Source organism: Cervus canadensis, chromosome 21 (genome assembly GCF_019320065.1).
Source record: "Cervus canadensis isolate Bull #8, Minnesota chromosome 21, ASM1932006v1, whole genome shotgun sequence".
In the NCBI taxonomy this organism is placed as follows: domain Eukaryota; kingdom Metazoa; phylum Chordata; class Mammalia; order Artiodactyla; family Cervidae; genus Cervus; species Cervus canadensis.
This window is the reverse complement of record NC_057406.1, coordinates 18,533,639-18,550,037: the sequence shown is the minus strand read 5'-3', so window position 1 is coordinate 18,550,037 and position 16,399 is coordinate 18,533,639. Positions and strand designations below refer to the sequence as shown.

Sequence of the window (16,399 nt, the reverse complement as noted above, 5' to 3'; positions counted from 1 at the left end):
TAGTATTTTATGCTCAGTTCACAAGACTGATGATGTTGGACAAGTCTATTCATTATCCACACAATATTTCTATGTATATAATGGCCTGTATGAGAGGTAGAAGAAATATAAATAAGATGCAAATAATAAGATATACAATAAAACATATCCTGCCTTTCTCCCTTGACAGTGCTATTAGTTGTTTATTCTTATAATGCACTGAGAAATATTTCAGATATACAAAAATGCATACAGAATAATTAGAAAATACCTTTAATACCTCCCTTTCAGCTTAAGAAACAAAATATTACCAATGCTGGAAAAACCCCTGGGGTGCCATTTCTACTCTAAAAAGTAGTTGATCCAGAATTTGTCATTAAAATCTCCATGGATTTATCATTTTATTGCATGTGTAATCCTAAATAATATTCAGAATGCTTACATTTTTCATCTTTAGATAAGAACTATCATCCTTCTAAATATTTCTACTTGATTCTTGTCTGTCTACTTGCCTTTTGTATTTTAAGTTCAACATTAGGCTGAAAGGAGTCCCTTGTATGGGTGTGTTAATTTTCACTACTGCATAATACATTACAATATACTAAAAGGTCATAACTTAGAGTGTCTCTTCTCATGGATCTTTTCTTGTTTATTTACTTCTATTGCAAACCATGCTGCAATGAATACTCATATTCTCCTTGAGGGGGTAGTACCTGAGTTTGTCTAATTTGAACTTGGAAAACATAACTGCTGGATTCATGAGCTCAGTACATTTTCCTCTTTGCCGGATTACTGCCAAATTACTCTCCAAAGAGTTATTTACTTCCCACAGAAGTATAAATCAGCTCCTGTTATTTCATACCCTGTCAGCCTTTGGTATTTTGAGAATTACTCTATTTTTTTTTAATCTAATGAATGAAAACTCCATTATCTCATGTGATTTGTGATCCTCATAAGAAATCTCCAAAGACAGGCTTTATAGAAAATTGAACAAACCCTAGACAAGTTCAGAATAACATTAGATACAGGAAATTACTACAACCAATCAGAGAACTTGCTCAGCTATTTCTTCCACAAACACAACTGCAGCAACCATTTGACAACTTGGGTGGCTGTAGGCTTTGGACTCCAGCAACATGACCACCTTAGCCCAAGTTCTATGAGAAGTCAAGTTCAGCTTTTCATAGAAGGAAAAGCATCTAGATAAGGTTTAACAGACTATCGTTGGAAGGCAGCCCTCACTTCAGGTCTGGCTCCTGTACTTTTACTTGAAGTTGAATATGAGTATGTGGTCACTTACAAATCTTTTTCATACCTCCAGATAATTCCATCCACTGGACACGACCTCAGAAACCCAGGGTGCTCACAGAGGATGTTTACCAACCCAGGGCTCCGTCTGCAGAGGTGGAGATGACAGCCTACGTGCTCCTCACTTACCTCACGGCCCAGCCTGCCCCGACCTTGGAGGACCTCACCCATGCCACGAGCATCGTGAAGTGGATCTCAAAGCAGCAGAATTCCCAGGGGGGCTTCTCCTCCACCCAGGTCTGTGCTTAGCCAGAACCTTTCACTTTGCCTTCAGATAGCAAAATGTTTGAAGAAGATACAAACCCGTATGAGAAGAAAAAAATGAAGATAAGAATAACTTGAAATGAGGAAAAATGTTAGTATTTGAGAATGGTGAAAAATAAGGATAGATATATGACAGAACCATACATTCCAAGGCAGATATGCAAAGGATATGGTTCTGTCATCTATCTAAGGAGTAAAATCAATATTAAAATGAGGATTCTACTACTGAAATAGTGAGGGGAACAGGAAATAGGAAACCAAAGCTCCTTTTGTGACAACTAACATAGATTGTGGGTTTCCCTGGTAACTTAGCTGGTAAAGAATCCTCCTGCAATGCAGGAGACCCTAGTTCTATCCCTGGGTTGGGAAGTTCCCCAGGAGAAGGGATAGGCTACCCACTCTAGTATTCTTGGGCTCCGTTGGTGGCTCAGACAGTAAAGAATCTGCCTGCAATGCAGGAGATCTGGATTCAGTCCCTGGGTTGGGAAGATACCCTGGAGAAGGGAACAGCTACCCATTCCAGTATTCTTGCCTGGAGAATTCCACGGACAGAGGAGCCTGGCGGGCTACAGTCCATGGGGTCACAGAGTCAGACACAACTGAGCGACTTTCACTATTCACTAACATGGGCTTTTGGGTCTTCCAAGGGTTGTCATGCCTAAGTGGGTCCTCTCACCTGTCTCTTCTAGGACACAGTGGTAGCTCTCCACGCCTTGTCCAGATACGGAGCAGCCACTTTCACCAGGACTGGGAAGGCTGCACAGGTGACCATCCAGTCTTCAGGGACATTTTCCACAAAATTCCAAGTGGAAAACAGCAACCGCCTGTTACTACAGCAGGTTTCATTGCCAGAGGTGCCTGGAGAGTACAGCATATCAGTCACAGGAGAAGGATGTGTTTACCTCCAGGTGAGATTCTGCGGACAGAAGGTCCAGAGTCACCATGGTCACTGAAAAGTCCTAACTCGGCAAATGATGGGGCAAATGAAAGAGTTGGGGAAGCTGGGAGGAGTCCTGGAGAAGGGAAAATCACAGATTTTTATCTGTTCCACAGACATCTTTGAAATACAATGTTCTCCCGAAAAAAGACGAGTTCCCATTTGCTTTGGAGGTACAGACTCTGCCCCAAACTTGTGATGGACCCAAAGCCCACACCAGCTTCCAGATCTCACTGAGTGTCAGGTAAGACCTCTGACTGCATCATGTAGTTCTGGGTATAACAGTCAATCTTCTCACTAGAACTCCGCATTAAGCAGAGCAGCGTGACGGTGAACGTCTGTTCTGCATTTATTGAAAAAGCAACCTGTTCCCATGTTGACACAGAATTTCTCAGTGATGGCATTTACATTGTATATCACCCACTGCAGGATCTGTTAGTGTCTAATCTCCTTATTTACAGCTTATTAATCCCCCTCAATAATAATTACATAAAGAACATTACCCCTTGCCTCTAACCTGACCCCTTGCCTCTAACTTGAATTCCTGACTTTATTCTAATGTAATGATTCATCCTGATTTCATTCTATTGTCATGAAATCTGATATTATTCTTGCTTTATCCAGGACAAAAGTGGAGACCTCTTGAAAAGTATGAATAGAAGGGAGTAGTGACTCTCTAGTTAGAATTCCTACTGGTGATAATTAAATCTCAGATTATATATAAAATAATCAATCTAGGGGAAATACATACATATGCAGCCAGTTTCAAATAACTACGGGGCTATTTGTATCTGTCCACAAGAATATTATGAGCAAACTCTGGCAGAGAGTGAAGGACAAGGGAACCTGGCATTCTGTAGTCTATGGGGTCGCAAAGAGTCAGACCCGACTTAGCGACTGAACAACAACAAGAAGAATATTATAACCTGGTTGGGGATATTATTCAGGAAAAAAAGACAAAGGACATGTAACAAATAACTGGATAGGTTAGCAGTCTCATGCCCATCTATGCTTTTGAACTGTGGTGTTGGAGAAGACTTAGTCCCTTGGACTGCAAGGAGATCCAACCAGTCCATCCTAAAGGAAATCAGTCCTGAATATTCATTGGAAGGACTGATGCTGAAGCTGAAACTCCAATACTTTGGCCACCTGATGTGAAGAACTGACTCATATGAAAAGACCCTGACGCTGGGAAAGACTGAAGGCACAAGGAGAAGGGGATGACAGAGGATGAGATGGTTGGATGGCATCACCAACTCGATGGACATGAGTTTGAGCAAACTCCGGGAGTTGGTGATGGACAGGAAGGCCTGCCATGCTGCAGTTCATGGAGTCGCAAAGAGTCGGACATGACTGAGCGACTGAACTGAACTGCCCAACTATGCATCACTTATAGAGCTTTCTTAAAAGGCAGATGCTCAGAGGTCACACCCATGAAATTCTGATTCATGTGGTCTGGAGTAAGGCCTGGTCTCTGTGGCTTCAACAGGCTCCCCTGAAGATTCTAATGCACAGCCAGTTTTTTGAGCTACTTGATAAGAAATTTAGGAAGATTTCTGGCACCTTTCAGGGCTCTTATGTGCTTACTGGACATAGAAAAAGAATATTTAATGACACAGAAAATCCTAACTCCTTTCTTCCCTGGATCTTTAGTTATATCGGAAGCCGTCCAGCCTCCAACATGGCAATTGTTGACGTGAAGATGGTATCTGGCTTCATTCCCTTGAAACCAACAGTGAAAATGGTAGGTTTACAATAAGCCCAGGAGACTCTATTTTATGTAATGTTTTATATATCTCTAGATTAAGACATTAATATAAAATACTATTAAATCAACTCTTACCAAAGACATTACTTTCACCAAATGCAGAAATATAATTTAGCATGTTTGTGTGGGGAGTTGCTTGTTTGTTTTCTCATTAAACTTTGCTTTAATGGGTCTCAAAATTTTGTGATGGTCATGTTTCCATTAAGATATTAATTTGAAATATTAATTTTAAACTGCCACCCATGAAAAACAAATGGTCTGTAAAACGTTCTCATTTTCTTCTAGTTTAATGAAGCATTGTTATCATTAACTAGTCTTTCACTACTAACTTCAGTGGTCAATTCAGACAATTTTGAGACTGTTCTTTCACCATGGATCATACTGGGGTGGCAGGTATTAGAGATCATATTAATTTAGTCTTCTGAACTTCCTGGGCAGATCTGGTGACCTTGCCAGCTCCAGCATCCTTACTGTCCACTGCTTTAGTGACACAGCAACAGTCTGTCTCCTGTCATGAACAGCACTATGCTGGGAGCCACATCTACTAGGAAAAAAGTGTTGGCAAGCTCCTACTTTAATGGAGCTTATAATCTTCAGAAAATAAAGCATAAGCACATGAACTAGTGAAAAAATATGAAAAAGACTGACATAAACTAGAACTATTACAGAAGTACAGAGAAAACTGAGAATAAGAAAAAGTAAAAAAAAAAAAAAAGCCTCCATAAAGGAATGGAATGTGAATTGAACCTTGAAATATGGGTAATTTCTAAGTCTTTTTGTTCCCTGTTCCTCAAATAAATCAACTTTATACATAGGTCCTATATCATACTAATACTAAACCCTGAATCCCAATTACCTTTCCTTTTTAATTTTGCCACATTATTGTCTTTGCTTATAAGAAGCATTTCAAGAAATTTCACCCTCAGGCTTAGTTTGGTAATAAACATTCTTTTCTCTGGTTCCCCAGGGCTTTCATCTGTTTATTAACATTTACAATGTCTTGATTTTCTTCAGCTTGAAAGATCTGATGTGAGCCGAACAGAAGTTAGCAACAACCATGTTTTGATTTATCTGGATAAGGTGAGCACCCTACCAATCTATCTGCAAAAAAATACAGATAGTGAGCTACTTAGGAAATGAATTAAGACATTTTTGGAGACATCACCTCCATACTAAAAATTTGAGCATTCTAGCATTAGTTCCGATGAATATTCTCCTCTCCTCTATTTATAATTTCATCTGGGGCTATGAGAAGAAATGGCTTGTTATATATAATATTGGGATATGAATATTTCTAGGACCCCCCAAAAGCAATAAATTCTCCATAAAAGGTGCTGGTTTATGTGCACAAGTTATTTTGCAAATACTGCATAATAGAAGGAAGCAACCATTGGGGTTAGTCAATTATTATATCAACATCCCAGGTGACATCAATGGTAAAGAATCCACCTGCCAATGCAGGAGACTCAAGAGACAGGGGTTTTGTTCCCCAGGTCAGGAATATCCCCTAGAGGTGGAAATGGCAACCCACTCCAGTATTCTTGCCTGGGAAATCCCATGGACAGAGGAGCCTGGTGGGCTACAGTCCTTGGCGTCGCTAAGGGTTGGACGTGACTGAGCACACACACATTTCAGCATCACATCAGTAAAACAAAAGGGTAATATACTATCAATCTCAGAAAGGACTTAGACCATAAAATATAAGGTCAGTCCACCAATAAACCAATCTGATGTTATAGTTGTGTGTTGTTGCATAGTTTATTCATTCCCATAGTATATATTGATGGATATTATAGCTCACAATTTTATGAAACTTAAGTCTGCAGCGATCTGCCTTTTATATTCCTTTTTTTTAAACTTTTTGTTTTGTACAGGGGTATAGACAATTGGGCTTCCCAGATGGCCCAGTGGTAAAAAACCTACCTTCCAATGCAGGAGACATAACAGACAAGGGTTCAGTCCCTCATTCAGGAAGATCCCCTGGAGGAGAGCATGGCAACCCACTGCAGTATTCTTGCCTGGGAAATCCCATGGACAGAGAAGCCTGGTGAACTATCATCTATAGGGTCGCAAAGAGTCAGACACAACTGAAGCAACTTAGCTTGCACACATTAGCCGATTAATAATACTATGTCAGTTTCAGGTGAAGAGCGAAAGTACTCAGCCATATATATATAGACACGTATTTTAAGTTAACAAGTATTTCTGCAAGATAGAGAAGTGAAAATATTGAATTCTGATACTTAAAAATATACATAGGTATTCAAACAATAAAAGGCATACATCATTCACCCCTATGAACAGAGCCATGAACTCACATTAATGGGAGTGTATGAATAGTTTTAGTTATTTAAGAAACAGTTTGGGGAAGTTTTCTTCTACTTTGAGAGCTTTTAACCCAATTTAAGGACCCTCTTAGTTGACAAAAGTTTTTCCCCAAAATAGATGAATACTTAAACTCACTCAAAGAAAAAGACAGAAGCTCCCTGGAGTATCATTTAATTCCCTTTTGCTTTATAGGTGACAAATGAGACCCTGACCTTGACCTTCACAGTTCTGCAAGACATCCCAGTAAGGGATCTGAAACCGGCCATAGTGAAAGTCTATGACTATTATGAGACAGGTGAGTGAGAGCAATGTTCACACAGAAATTAAAATCTTGATCACAGAGATTTATTTGTGAGAGATATGTTGGGCCAGTTCATTAAACTAACTGCTCTCATCAGTTCATTTTGTCTCCACCAAGTCTGCTTCTCCTGTCTTTGTCTTCTACACAAACATTGTAGAAATTACCTATTGTGTAAATGTACTATTCCTAATACAAAGCACTTGTAGGATATCTAGTTCTCTTTTCTTCAGATAAAATCAACTATAAGACAATATGAAATTTAAATAAGTATAATATCTAAACTGCTGCCCTTCAAGAGTTTAGGGTAAAGGAAAGCATAATCTACAGTATTTGAAGACAGAAGGTAGTAAGAACACATCAAGTGAATGATGCTGGTGTTCCTAATACAATTCTTCCCACAATAAAGATTATTTCACTAACCTGTATCCCATTGATGTTTGCTTTCCCTCTCACTTTGCTTGACTGTTTTTGTTTTTATTCAGATGAGTTTGCAGTTGCTGAGTACAGTGCTCCTTGCAGCAAAGGTAAGCAAAACTCCTTCCAGATGGAGTGAGAACCCCTTTGTCTCCTCTCAAATCTCCTCCATAAAATTCTGGCTAAATATTTTTCATGGATATCATACTGCTCAAAGTGCAACTTATTGTAGAAAAATACCTTTATTGAAAAGGAGCCCCTGATAGTCAAATCTCAGTTCGTAGAACTGCAAGTTGGATCATTTTAAGTAATGAATCTCATTTCCACTATACTAACTGGATTTCCTCAGACAATATACTACCCAGATCTCAGGGAAGGAATTTTCACTGCTTCAGAAACCCATGTCCATCTTAACTTTCTATCCTTTCCACTATCACAGATACTGGAAATGCTTAAAGACCATGTCGATGAAAACTGCTTTGCTGGAGTCCCTGTTCCACAGACTCAGATCTCCATGGAAGAAAGATAATTTTTAACATCTCTGAAGGCTTGTTGAATAAACCTTTTTTTTTTCTGGTCCATCTCTATCACTGTTTCCTCATTTACTCAATAAATGTTTATTACACTTCTATGTGATTCCCAATAGACTCCTGAGATAAAAATTCACAGCAAGGGGTTTCTGTACTGGCTAAAGAATCCACCTGCCAATGCTGGAGACATGGGTTTGATCAGGAAAGATACGATATCCTGTGGAGCAACCAAGCCCATGTGCAACAGCTATTGAGCCTGTGCTCTAGCACTCAGGAGCTGCAACTACTAAGCCCACGTGCTGCAACTACTGAAGCCTCCACACACTAGAGCCCATGTTCTGCAACAGGAGAAGCCACCGCAATGAGAAGCCCACACACTGCAACTAGAGAGTAGCCCCCACTCACCACAACTAGAGAAAGCCCTTGTGCAGCAATAAAGACCCAGCAAAGTCAAAAATAAATAAATAAAATTACTGTTTAAAAAGCCAAGGGCTAAGGGATTTCAAAATTGAGAAATATTACAGAGATGGTAGTCTGAGTAGGATTCCTTTAAACGTTCCAGAGAAAAGAAGAAAGTATTGGATTATATACTAGGAGTATGAAAAGTGTGTTTGGTTATGGCAATACCCTAAGAAAAAGTGAAAGAGTGGATTTATGAGAGAACAAATGGCTTCCCGGAGAAAGAAAGACTTTCCATATTAAAGGGAAGTAATGAAATAGAAAGTTGACTGTCCAACATAGGGAGGCAGCATATTAATTGGGACTTGATTTAAATTGGAAGTTATGTGTCCTGAGAACCAAATCTGCCATTGACCAATACATGTGATCAGTTAGTTAACCTTGGGTATCAGATTCAGTGAAGGATGACAGATTGAAAATACTGAAGAGGTGATTCAAAGAGAAGTGAGTTTTCCTAGAAGAAAGAATACATAGGACTCAAAGCCTAAATAAGAGTGTTACATTGAAACATCTTTTTTTTTTTTTTTTTTTGGAACTTTGACCCAGAACCAAAGGATGAATATAAACTCAAGGAGGTACTCATATGCATTAAATCATCCATCATATGGATGGAGGAGTAGAAGCTTCCAGAGTGTGAAGAGAAGATCCCTGGAAAGTCCTAGGAGTCCTAGTCTTCATTTGGTTGATTCAGACAGAGCCTGGATGCTATAAACTAAGAACTGTGAAGGTCTTTGAAGTTCAAGCACCCTTAGCTCTGTCTCCAGGCTAGGCAAAAGTAAAAGCTAAAAGCTATCACCCTGGAACTTCCCTGGCCATCCAGTGGTTAACACTGCCTTCCAATGCAGGGGGTGTGGGTTCAATCCCTGGTCAGGGAGCTAAGATCATATGTGCCTCATAGCCAAAAAATATAAAACAGAAGCAATATTATAACGAATTCAATAAAGACATTTAACATGGTCCACATCAAAAACATCTTTAAGAAAGAAAGTTAATCGCCTTTGTGCTAGATTCTACTCTAAGCACTTCATAGGTATTAATATATCAACCCTATGAAACATGTATTATTATAACAATTGAGGCTTACCTGGTGGCTCAGACAGTAAACAAATCTGCCTGCAAGGCAGGAGACTAGGGTTGGGAAAATCCCCTGGAAGAGGAAATGGCAACCCACTCAAGTATTCTTGCCTGGAGAATCCCATGGACAGAGGAGCCTGGCGGGCTACAGTCCACAGGGTCACAAAGAGTTAGGGGCACAACTGAGTGACTAACACTTTCAGTTTCATAACAAGTGAGGACATTGAGGCACAGAGAGGTGTAATTTCCCCAAGTTACTCAGGTAGTAAATTGCTAAACCAGAATTCACTATCAAGAAGTCTGGCTTCCAAGTCTACACTCATAACCTCAAACCATACTGCTTCTCCAACACACACCAGACAACAAGGCCAAGAAAAAACCATTTCAGAGCTGAATAAATGTTATAATTAGATCAATTAAGCATCCATCTAAGGCATGAAATATAAAAGAAATTAGGGGTATGACTGCTGCTGCTGGTAAGTCACTTCAGTCATATTCGACTCTGTGCAACCCCATAGACGGCAGCCCACCAGGCCCCTCTGTCCCTGGGATTGTCCAGGCAAGAATACTGGAGTGGGTTGCCATTTCCTTCTCCTAGGGGTATGACTAAAGGAAATAAACTAACAGGATTATAACAAATTCTATCACTTAGTCTAGTCCTTTTTCCTTTGTTCTTATGGAAGTCATGACTGCAAATGTACTTGAAGGGTATGCTTGTTGCAAATCAATCACTGCATCTCCTTGGACCAAGAAGACTCACTCAAGAAACATTTATTCATTCATTCCAGTGTGTCAGGCACTATATTCCATGCTATGATCCCATTGGGATTCCTTCCTTAGAGAAATTACACTGAAGAATAAAAGAAACAGATTGATATTTGGCTTATTGCAATACTGCATGATAAATATTGCAAACAATTCATTACTAGGATGGACTCCAGACACAATGAGCTTCTCAAGTTTTGACATACTACATTCAAATTCTGATATTCTGGTAATTACCTGGCACTCTGTATGAATTCTTTTATAATTAGCTTCACTTTTCTTTTCATTGTAAGAGGATCTTGAACACTATTTTTGTAACCAGAGAGACCTGGACACTCTTGAGTCGTGAATTTTTACATCCTGTTCTTTATCCTGAAGAAAGGATCTAATTATAGTTGAAAGTAGATCTGCCACCAGCCTACTGGTTGGGAATCTTGGAATTAAAATTCAGTAAACTTTTAAAGAATGACATATCTTGACATCAAATTTCGTCAACTGAGATTTATTCTTTCTGTAACGGTATCTGGAGACACGACAGTAAATGAGATAGAAAGGTTGGAGGCTGATTGGGTGGTTATGTCAGGAATTCAAAGAGAAAGAAATAGAATACTTGATCTACCTTGCAAGAATAAATGTCTTTTATATTCATGTAAACTCCACTGATAAATCAAAAGTTAATACTGGGAGGTGAGAGTATAACAGTTTACTGCATGAAAGAGGTCACAAGAATTCAGAATATATTAGGAAACATCAAACAATGGCAAAATATGTGGCCGGAAACATGAGAGCACACTGTACACATCAATACAGAAATATCTCCAGGATTATACTGTTATGAGAAAACAATAGACCAAAGGACAGGCTACATAATACAGGCTCTTAAATAATAAGGGGAGGGGAAGGAAATAACGTGTCCTTTTTTTTGCACTTACATAAACTAAGACTAGAATGATGCCCACCAGAAAGTAAAAAAAAAAAAAAAGCTACTAAAAAAGTATTTACCTGGGATTTGCCCAATGGTCCAATGGTTAAGAATCCACCTTCCAATGTAGGGGAAACGAGTTCAATCCCTAGTCAGAGAACTAGGATCCCACATGCCACCCGGCAACTAAGCCTGAGTACCCTGACTAGAGAGGCCTATGCATCACAATGAAGACCCAGCACAGTCAAAAAGGGAAGTACTTACCTTCCTACAGGAATAGGAAAAAGTAAGCAGAGGTTCTCAAGGATAGGAAGAGACACTTAGTGAGTACCATTTAAAATTATTTGACTATTGAACCACATGAGAGTATTTACTACTCTAAAAATTAAATTAAAATCCGGTGAACAAGAAGCTTAAGTCTACGGTGTGTGTTAGTCGCTAAGCAGTGTCTGACTCTTTGTGACCCCACAAACTGTAGCCCGCCAGGCTTCTTTGTCCATGGAATTCTCCAGGCAAAAATACTGGAGTGGAGTGCCATTCCCCTCTCCAGAGGATCTTCCAGCCCAGGGATCAAACCCTGGTCTCCTGCATCGCAGGCAGATTCTTTACCATTTGAGCTACAAGGAAGTCCTTGAATTCAGTACCTGCCCTTCTGTACAAGAAAAAAGAATACTTACTGTATAAAGTACAATTAAAGATATCTTACCTCATAATCTTCATTTGGTCTTAAATAATCCACATATCTGGTTTTGTGGAAAGTATTTTCCTGCTCTTGCTTCTGTTTATCCTCCACTTCTTCGATTTCTCCTCTTCCTTTCCCCAAATGTTTACCTATTTCTCCCCAGCCTTTGTCTACTTAAGAAGACAAGAGACAAGCTTTTGAAAATTGAATAGCACATATTCACCATGATTTATTAAATAATCTTACAACAAAACCCTAACACTTGGGACTTCCCTGGTGATCCAGTGCTTAAGACTATGAGCTCCAATTCAGGGGGCCCAGGTTCAAAGCCCTGATCCGGGAACTAGATCCCACGTGCCACAACTAACACTCAGCACAAATAAATAATTTTTTTTTTTTAAAAAAAACCTAACACTTTTATTCCAGTTGGTTTCAATTATGTTAATATGTTGTTTGTGGTAGTAGTTTATTAGTTTCTAGTCACTTGATTTTTAAAAGTTAAGTGTGCATCAGAATTACCTAGAAGACTTGTTAAAACATGTCAAAGCACTTGAATAGGCATTTCTCCAAAGATATATAAATGACATATAAGTACCTGAAAGAAAACAAACTGTGGAAAATTCTTAAAGATATGGGAATACCAAGACAACCTTACCTGCCTCCTGAGAAATCTGTATGCTAGTCAAGAAGCAACAGTTAGAACTGGGCATAGAACAACAGACTGGCTCCAAATCGGGAAAGGAGTACATCAAGGCTGTATATTGTCACTCTGCTTATTTAACTTACATGCAGAGTATATCATGCAAAATACCAGGCTGGATGAAGCACAAGCTGTAATCAAGATTTCCAGAAGAAATATCAATAACCTCAAATATGCAGATGACACCACCCTTATGGCAGAAAGGGAAGAAGAACTAAAGAGCCTCTTGATGAAAGTGAAAGAGGAGAATGAAAAAGTAGACTTAAAACTCAACATTCCAAAAACTAAGATCATGGCATCTGGTCCCATCACTTCACAGCAAATAGATGGAGATAGAGTGGAAACAGTGTAAGACTATCTTTGGGGGCTCCCAAATCACTGCAGATAGTGATTGCAGCCATGAAATTCAAAGATGCTTGCTCCTTGGAAGAAAAGCTATGACGAACCTAGACAGCATATTAAAAAGCAGAGACATTACTTTGCCAACAAAGGTCCATTTAGTCAAAGCTATGGTTTTTCCAATTGTTATGTATGGATGTGAGAGTTGGATTATAAAAAAAGCTGAGCCCTGAAGAACTGATGTTTTTGAACTGTGGTGCTGGAGAAGACTCTTGAGAGACACTTGGATTGCAAGGATATCTAACCAGTCCATCCTAAAGGAAATCAGTCCTGAATATTCATTGGAAGGACTGATGCTGAAGCTGAAACTACAATACTTTGGCCACCTGATGTGAAGAACTGACTCATTGGGAAAGACCCTGATGCTGGGAAAGATTTTAAAAGCAGGAGGAGAAGGGGATGACAGAGGATGAGATGGTTGGATGGCATCACCGACTTGATGAACATGAGTTTGAGCAAGCTCCAGGAGTTGGTGACGGACAGGGAAGCCTGGTGTGCTGCAGTCCATGGGATAGCAAAGAGCAGACACGACTGAGTGACTGAACTAACTGACTGACCTGAAAGAACCTCAATACTATTACTGATTAGAGAAACACAAATTGAGATCATAGTGAGCTACCACTTTATACCTACAAAAATGGCTATAATTGTTTTAAAAATTAACAAGTGTTGTCAAGGATGTAGAGAAATTATAGCCTTTGTACAGTTACTGGGAATGTCAAATGGTGCAGCCACTGTGAAAAAGTGTGGTGGAGCCTCAAAAAGTTAAACATAAAATTACTATATGATTTGACAGTTCCACTCCTAAGAATATACCTCCAAAGAACTGGAAAAGAGAACTCAACCAGATACTCATATGCCATTGTTCACAGCATCATTAGTCATAATAAGTTGGTAATCAAAAGTCCATCAACAGATGATGAATGTACATATAAGTGGTGGTATGTACCCTCAGTGGAAAATTATTTGGCCATAAAAAAAGGATATAGTTCTGACATTTCTACAACATGGATGAAACTTGAAAACATTATGCTAAGTGAAATAAGCCAGAAACAAAAGGAAAATATTGTATGATTCCACTTACATGAAATATCTAGAAGAGAAGTAGTCTTAGAAACAGAAAGTAGACTAGAGGATAACAGGGATAGGGGGGTAAGTGGAAGACTGGGGAGCTATTGCTCAGTGAGTACAAAGCTTCTCTTAAGAATGACAAAAAGGTTTTGGAGATAAAATAGTGATGATTATACAACAGTGCATATATACTTAAAGCCACTGAATTATGAATTTAAATAATGGTTGAAATGACTTTTTATACTTTATATACTTCACTATAGTAAAACCACACAAACAAAAATCCAATGTTAGGCACATCAGAGTGAAAAAAGACAAAGAACATGTGTTAGAATGAACAGCAATTCAAAAGCAATAATTGAAGCCAGAAGACATCAAAATATCTCAAAACATTGAGAAAAAATATCTTCAAATCTAAAAATATATACCTAGATTAATCATCACTTACAAACAAGAGTCAAAAAAATTTTAGGTAAACAAAAGACAGACTGGGAGAGGATATTTTTAATTCAAATAAACAATTAAGTATTAGTCTCTAACAGAGAACAGACTTGTGGTTGCCAAAGGAGATATGATGGTAGAGGGATGGAGTGGGAGTTCGGGATTACTAGATGTAGCTATTACAAATACAGAATGGATAAACAATAAGGTCCTACTCTACAGCACAAGGAACTATATCCAACCTCTTGGGATAAAACCATAATGAAAAAGAACACATATGTGTGTGTGTGTGTGTGTGTGTGTGTGTGTGTGCGCGTGTGCGCGCGCCTGCCTGCTAATCACCTTAATCATGTCTGACTCTTTGCACCCCTATATTCTGTAGCCCGCCAGGCTCCTCTGTCCATGGGATTCACCAGGCAAGAATACTGGCGTGAGTTGCCATGCCTTTCTCCAGATATACACACACACACACATATAAACTATATATAACTGAATCACTTTGTACAGCAGAAATTAACACAACATTGTAAATCAACTATATTTCAATTTTAAAAATATTACTGTCTAGAATATATCTTTTAAAAGCTATAAAACATCATGAACAAGACAAATCAATAGAAAAATGGACAAAAGACTAAAGGAAATAGAAGTGGTTGGTAAACACAGGAGTTACCTAGCCTCTTTAGTAATCAGAAACACACAAATTAAAACATTATTTATACACATCAGGAAACATTTTTAAGTTTGGTACTATTAACTTGGGCAAGTTTGCAGAAGGGGATTATGTACCTTGAAGGGTAATTTGTTAGAATTCTAAAATATAAATACACTGGTAACAATTCCACTTCTGCGTATCTACCATAAAGAAATACCCCACATGTAAATAAGGAGCCTATGCAAGAACATTCATTACAGCATTGTTACCAGAAAAATCTAGAAACCACAGTTTGAATAATAAAATAGTGTGTAAAATGTGATATTATGCAATACAGTACTATAGAGCAGATAAAATAAATTAACAGGCTCTGAATTAAAACATACAGAAACTCTTCTTTCACTAGATAAAATTCTTAATCTTTTACAGATAAATGGCAGATTTTACCCAGTTGGGTCAAGGAAGGAGAAAATTGCAGCAAAATCAGTGGAAGTTTATATAACCCCTTAGTGAAAGTAATCAAAGTCACTCAGTCATGTCTGACTCTTTGCGACCCCATGAACTATACAGTGCGTGGATTTCTCCAGGCCAGAATACTGGAGTGGGTAGCCTTTCCCTTCTCCAGGGGATCTTCTGAAACCAGGAATCGAACCCAGGTCTCCCACGTTGCAGGTGAATTCTTTACCAGCTGAGCCACAAGGGAAGCCCATATAACCCCTTCAGTTCAGTTCAGTTCAGTTCAGTTGCTCAGTCGTGTCCGACTCTTGGCAACTCCATGAACCGCAGCACACCAGGCCTCCCTGTCCATCACCAACTCCCGGAATCCACCCAAATCCATGTCCATAGTTTCTAATTAAAAACTAGTAAAAAGAGTTATGTCAAAACAGTGGGGCTCAGAATTCCGAGAAGAAAAAATTGGTCATATCCAGTAAGTGGGTTTCCTGTACTTGAAGCAGGTTAATATTTAAGCAAAAGAAATGTCGTCAGCAGGTGTGGGACTCAGGCAAAGTGCAGCTAAATGTACTCTTGTGTAACTTATTTGGATAGAGTGCAAATACAAGAAGAAGACTTGTGGGATGTAAAGGGAAGACAGGTGAGTTCTTCAGTTATACAGTAACTGTTATGGGAAATTAACATTTTATATAATTGGTTCATGGCTTCTAGCTCATCATCCCTATTTTGTCTCCAATTGCAAATACTCTTTTGCTTTCTGCTTCATGTCCATCAATCATTCAACCATTATTTATTGAGCAACTACACTCTGGCCCACTAGGAAGTAAAACAGAAAGCTTAATTAAAGCACTTAAGCTATGACAAACCTAGACAACATATTAAAAAGAAAAGGCATCACTTTGCAAGCAAAGGTCTGTCCAGTCAAAGCTATGGTTTTTCCAGTCGTCAT

The 16,399-nt window shown here is 38.8% G+C and overlaps 1 protein-coding gene across 2 annotated transcripts in view; it reads left to right on the top strand.

The window, feature by feature from the left end:
* LOC122423438 (alpha-2-macroglobulin) overlaps positions 1 to 7,928 on the top strand; it is a 67,542-nt gene extending 59,614 nt beyond the window's left edge. For both annotated transcript variants that reach the window (XM_043440508.1, XM_043440510.1), the window contains exons 29-36: positions 1,301 to 1,524; positions 2,241 to 2,459; positions 2,605 to 2,732; positions 4,142 to 4,232; positions 5,271 to 5,336; positions 6,777 to 6,879; positions 7,368 to 7,409; positions 7,739 to 7,928. In XM_043440508.1, the coding sequence (XP_043296443.1) occupies positions 1,301 to 1,524; positions 2,241 to 2,459; positions 2,605 to 2,732; positions 4,142 to 4,232; positions 5,271 to 5,336; positions 6,777 to 6,879; positions 7,368 to 7,409; positions 7,739 to 7,755 (890 nt within the window). In that variant the 3' untranslated portion in view covers positions 7,756 to 7,928. The remainder of the gene's footprint in view (positions 1 to 1,300; positions 1,525 to 2,240; positions 2,460 to 2,604; positions 2,733 to 4,141; positions 4,233 to 5,270; positions 5,337 to 6,776; positions 6,880 to 7,367; positions 7,410 to 7,738) is intronic.
* Positions 7,929 to 16,399: the final 8,471 nt, after the last annotated feature.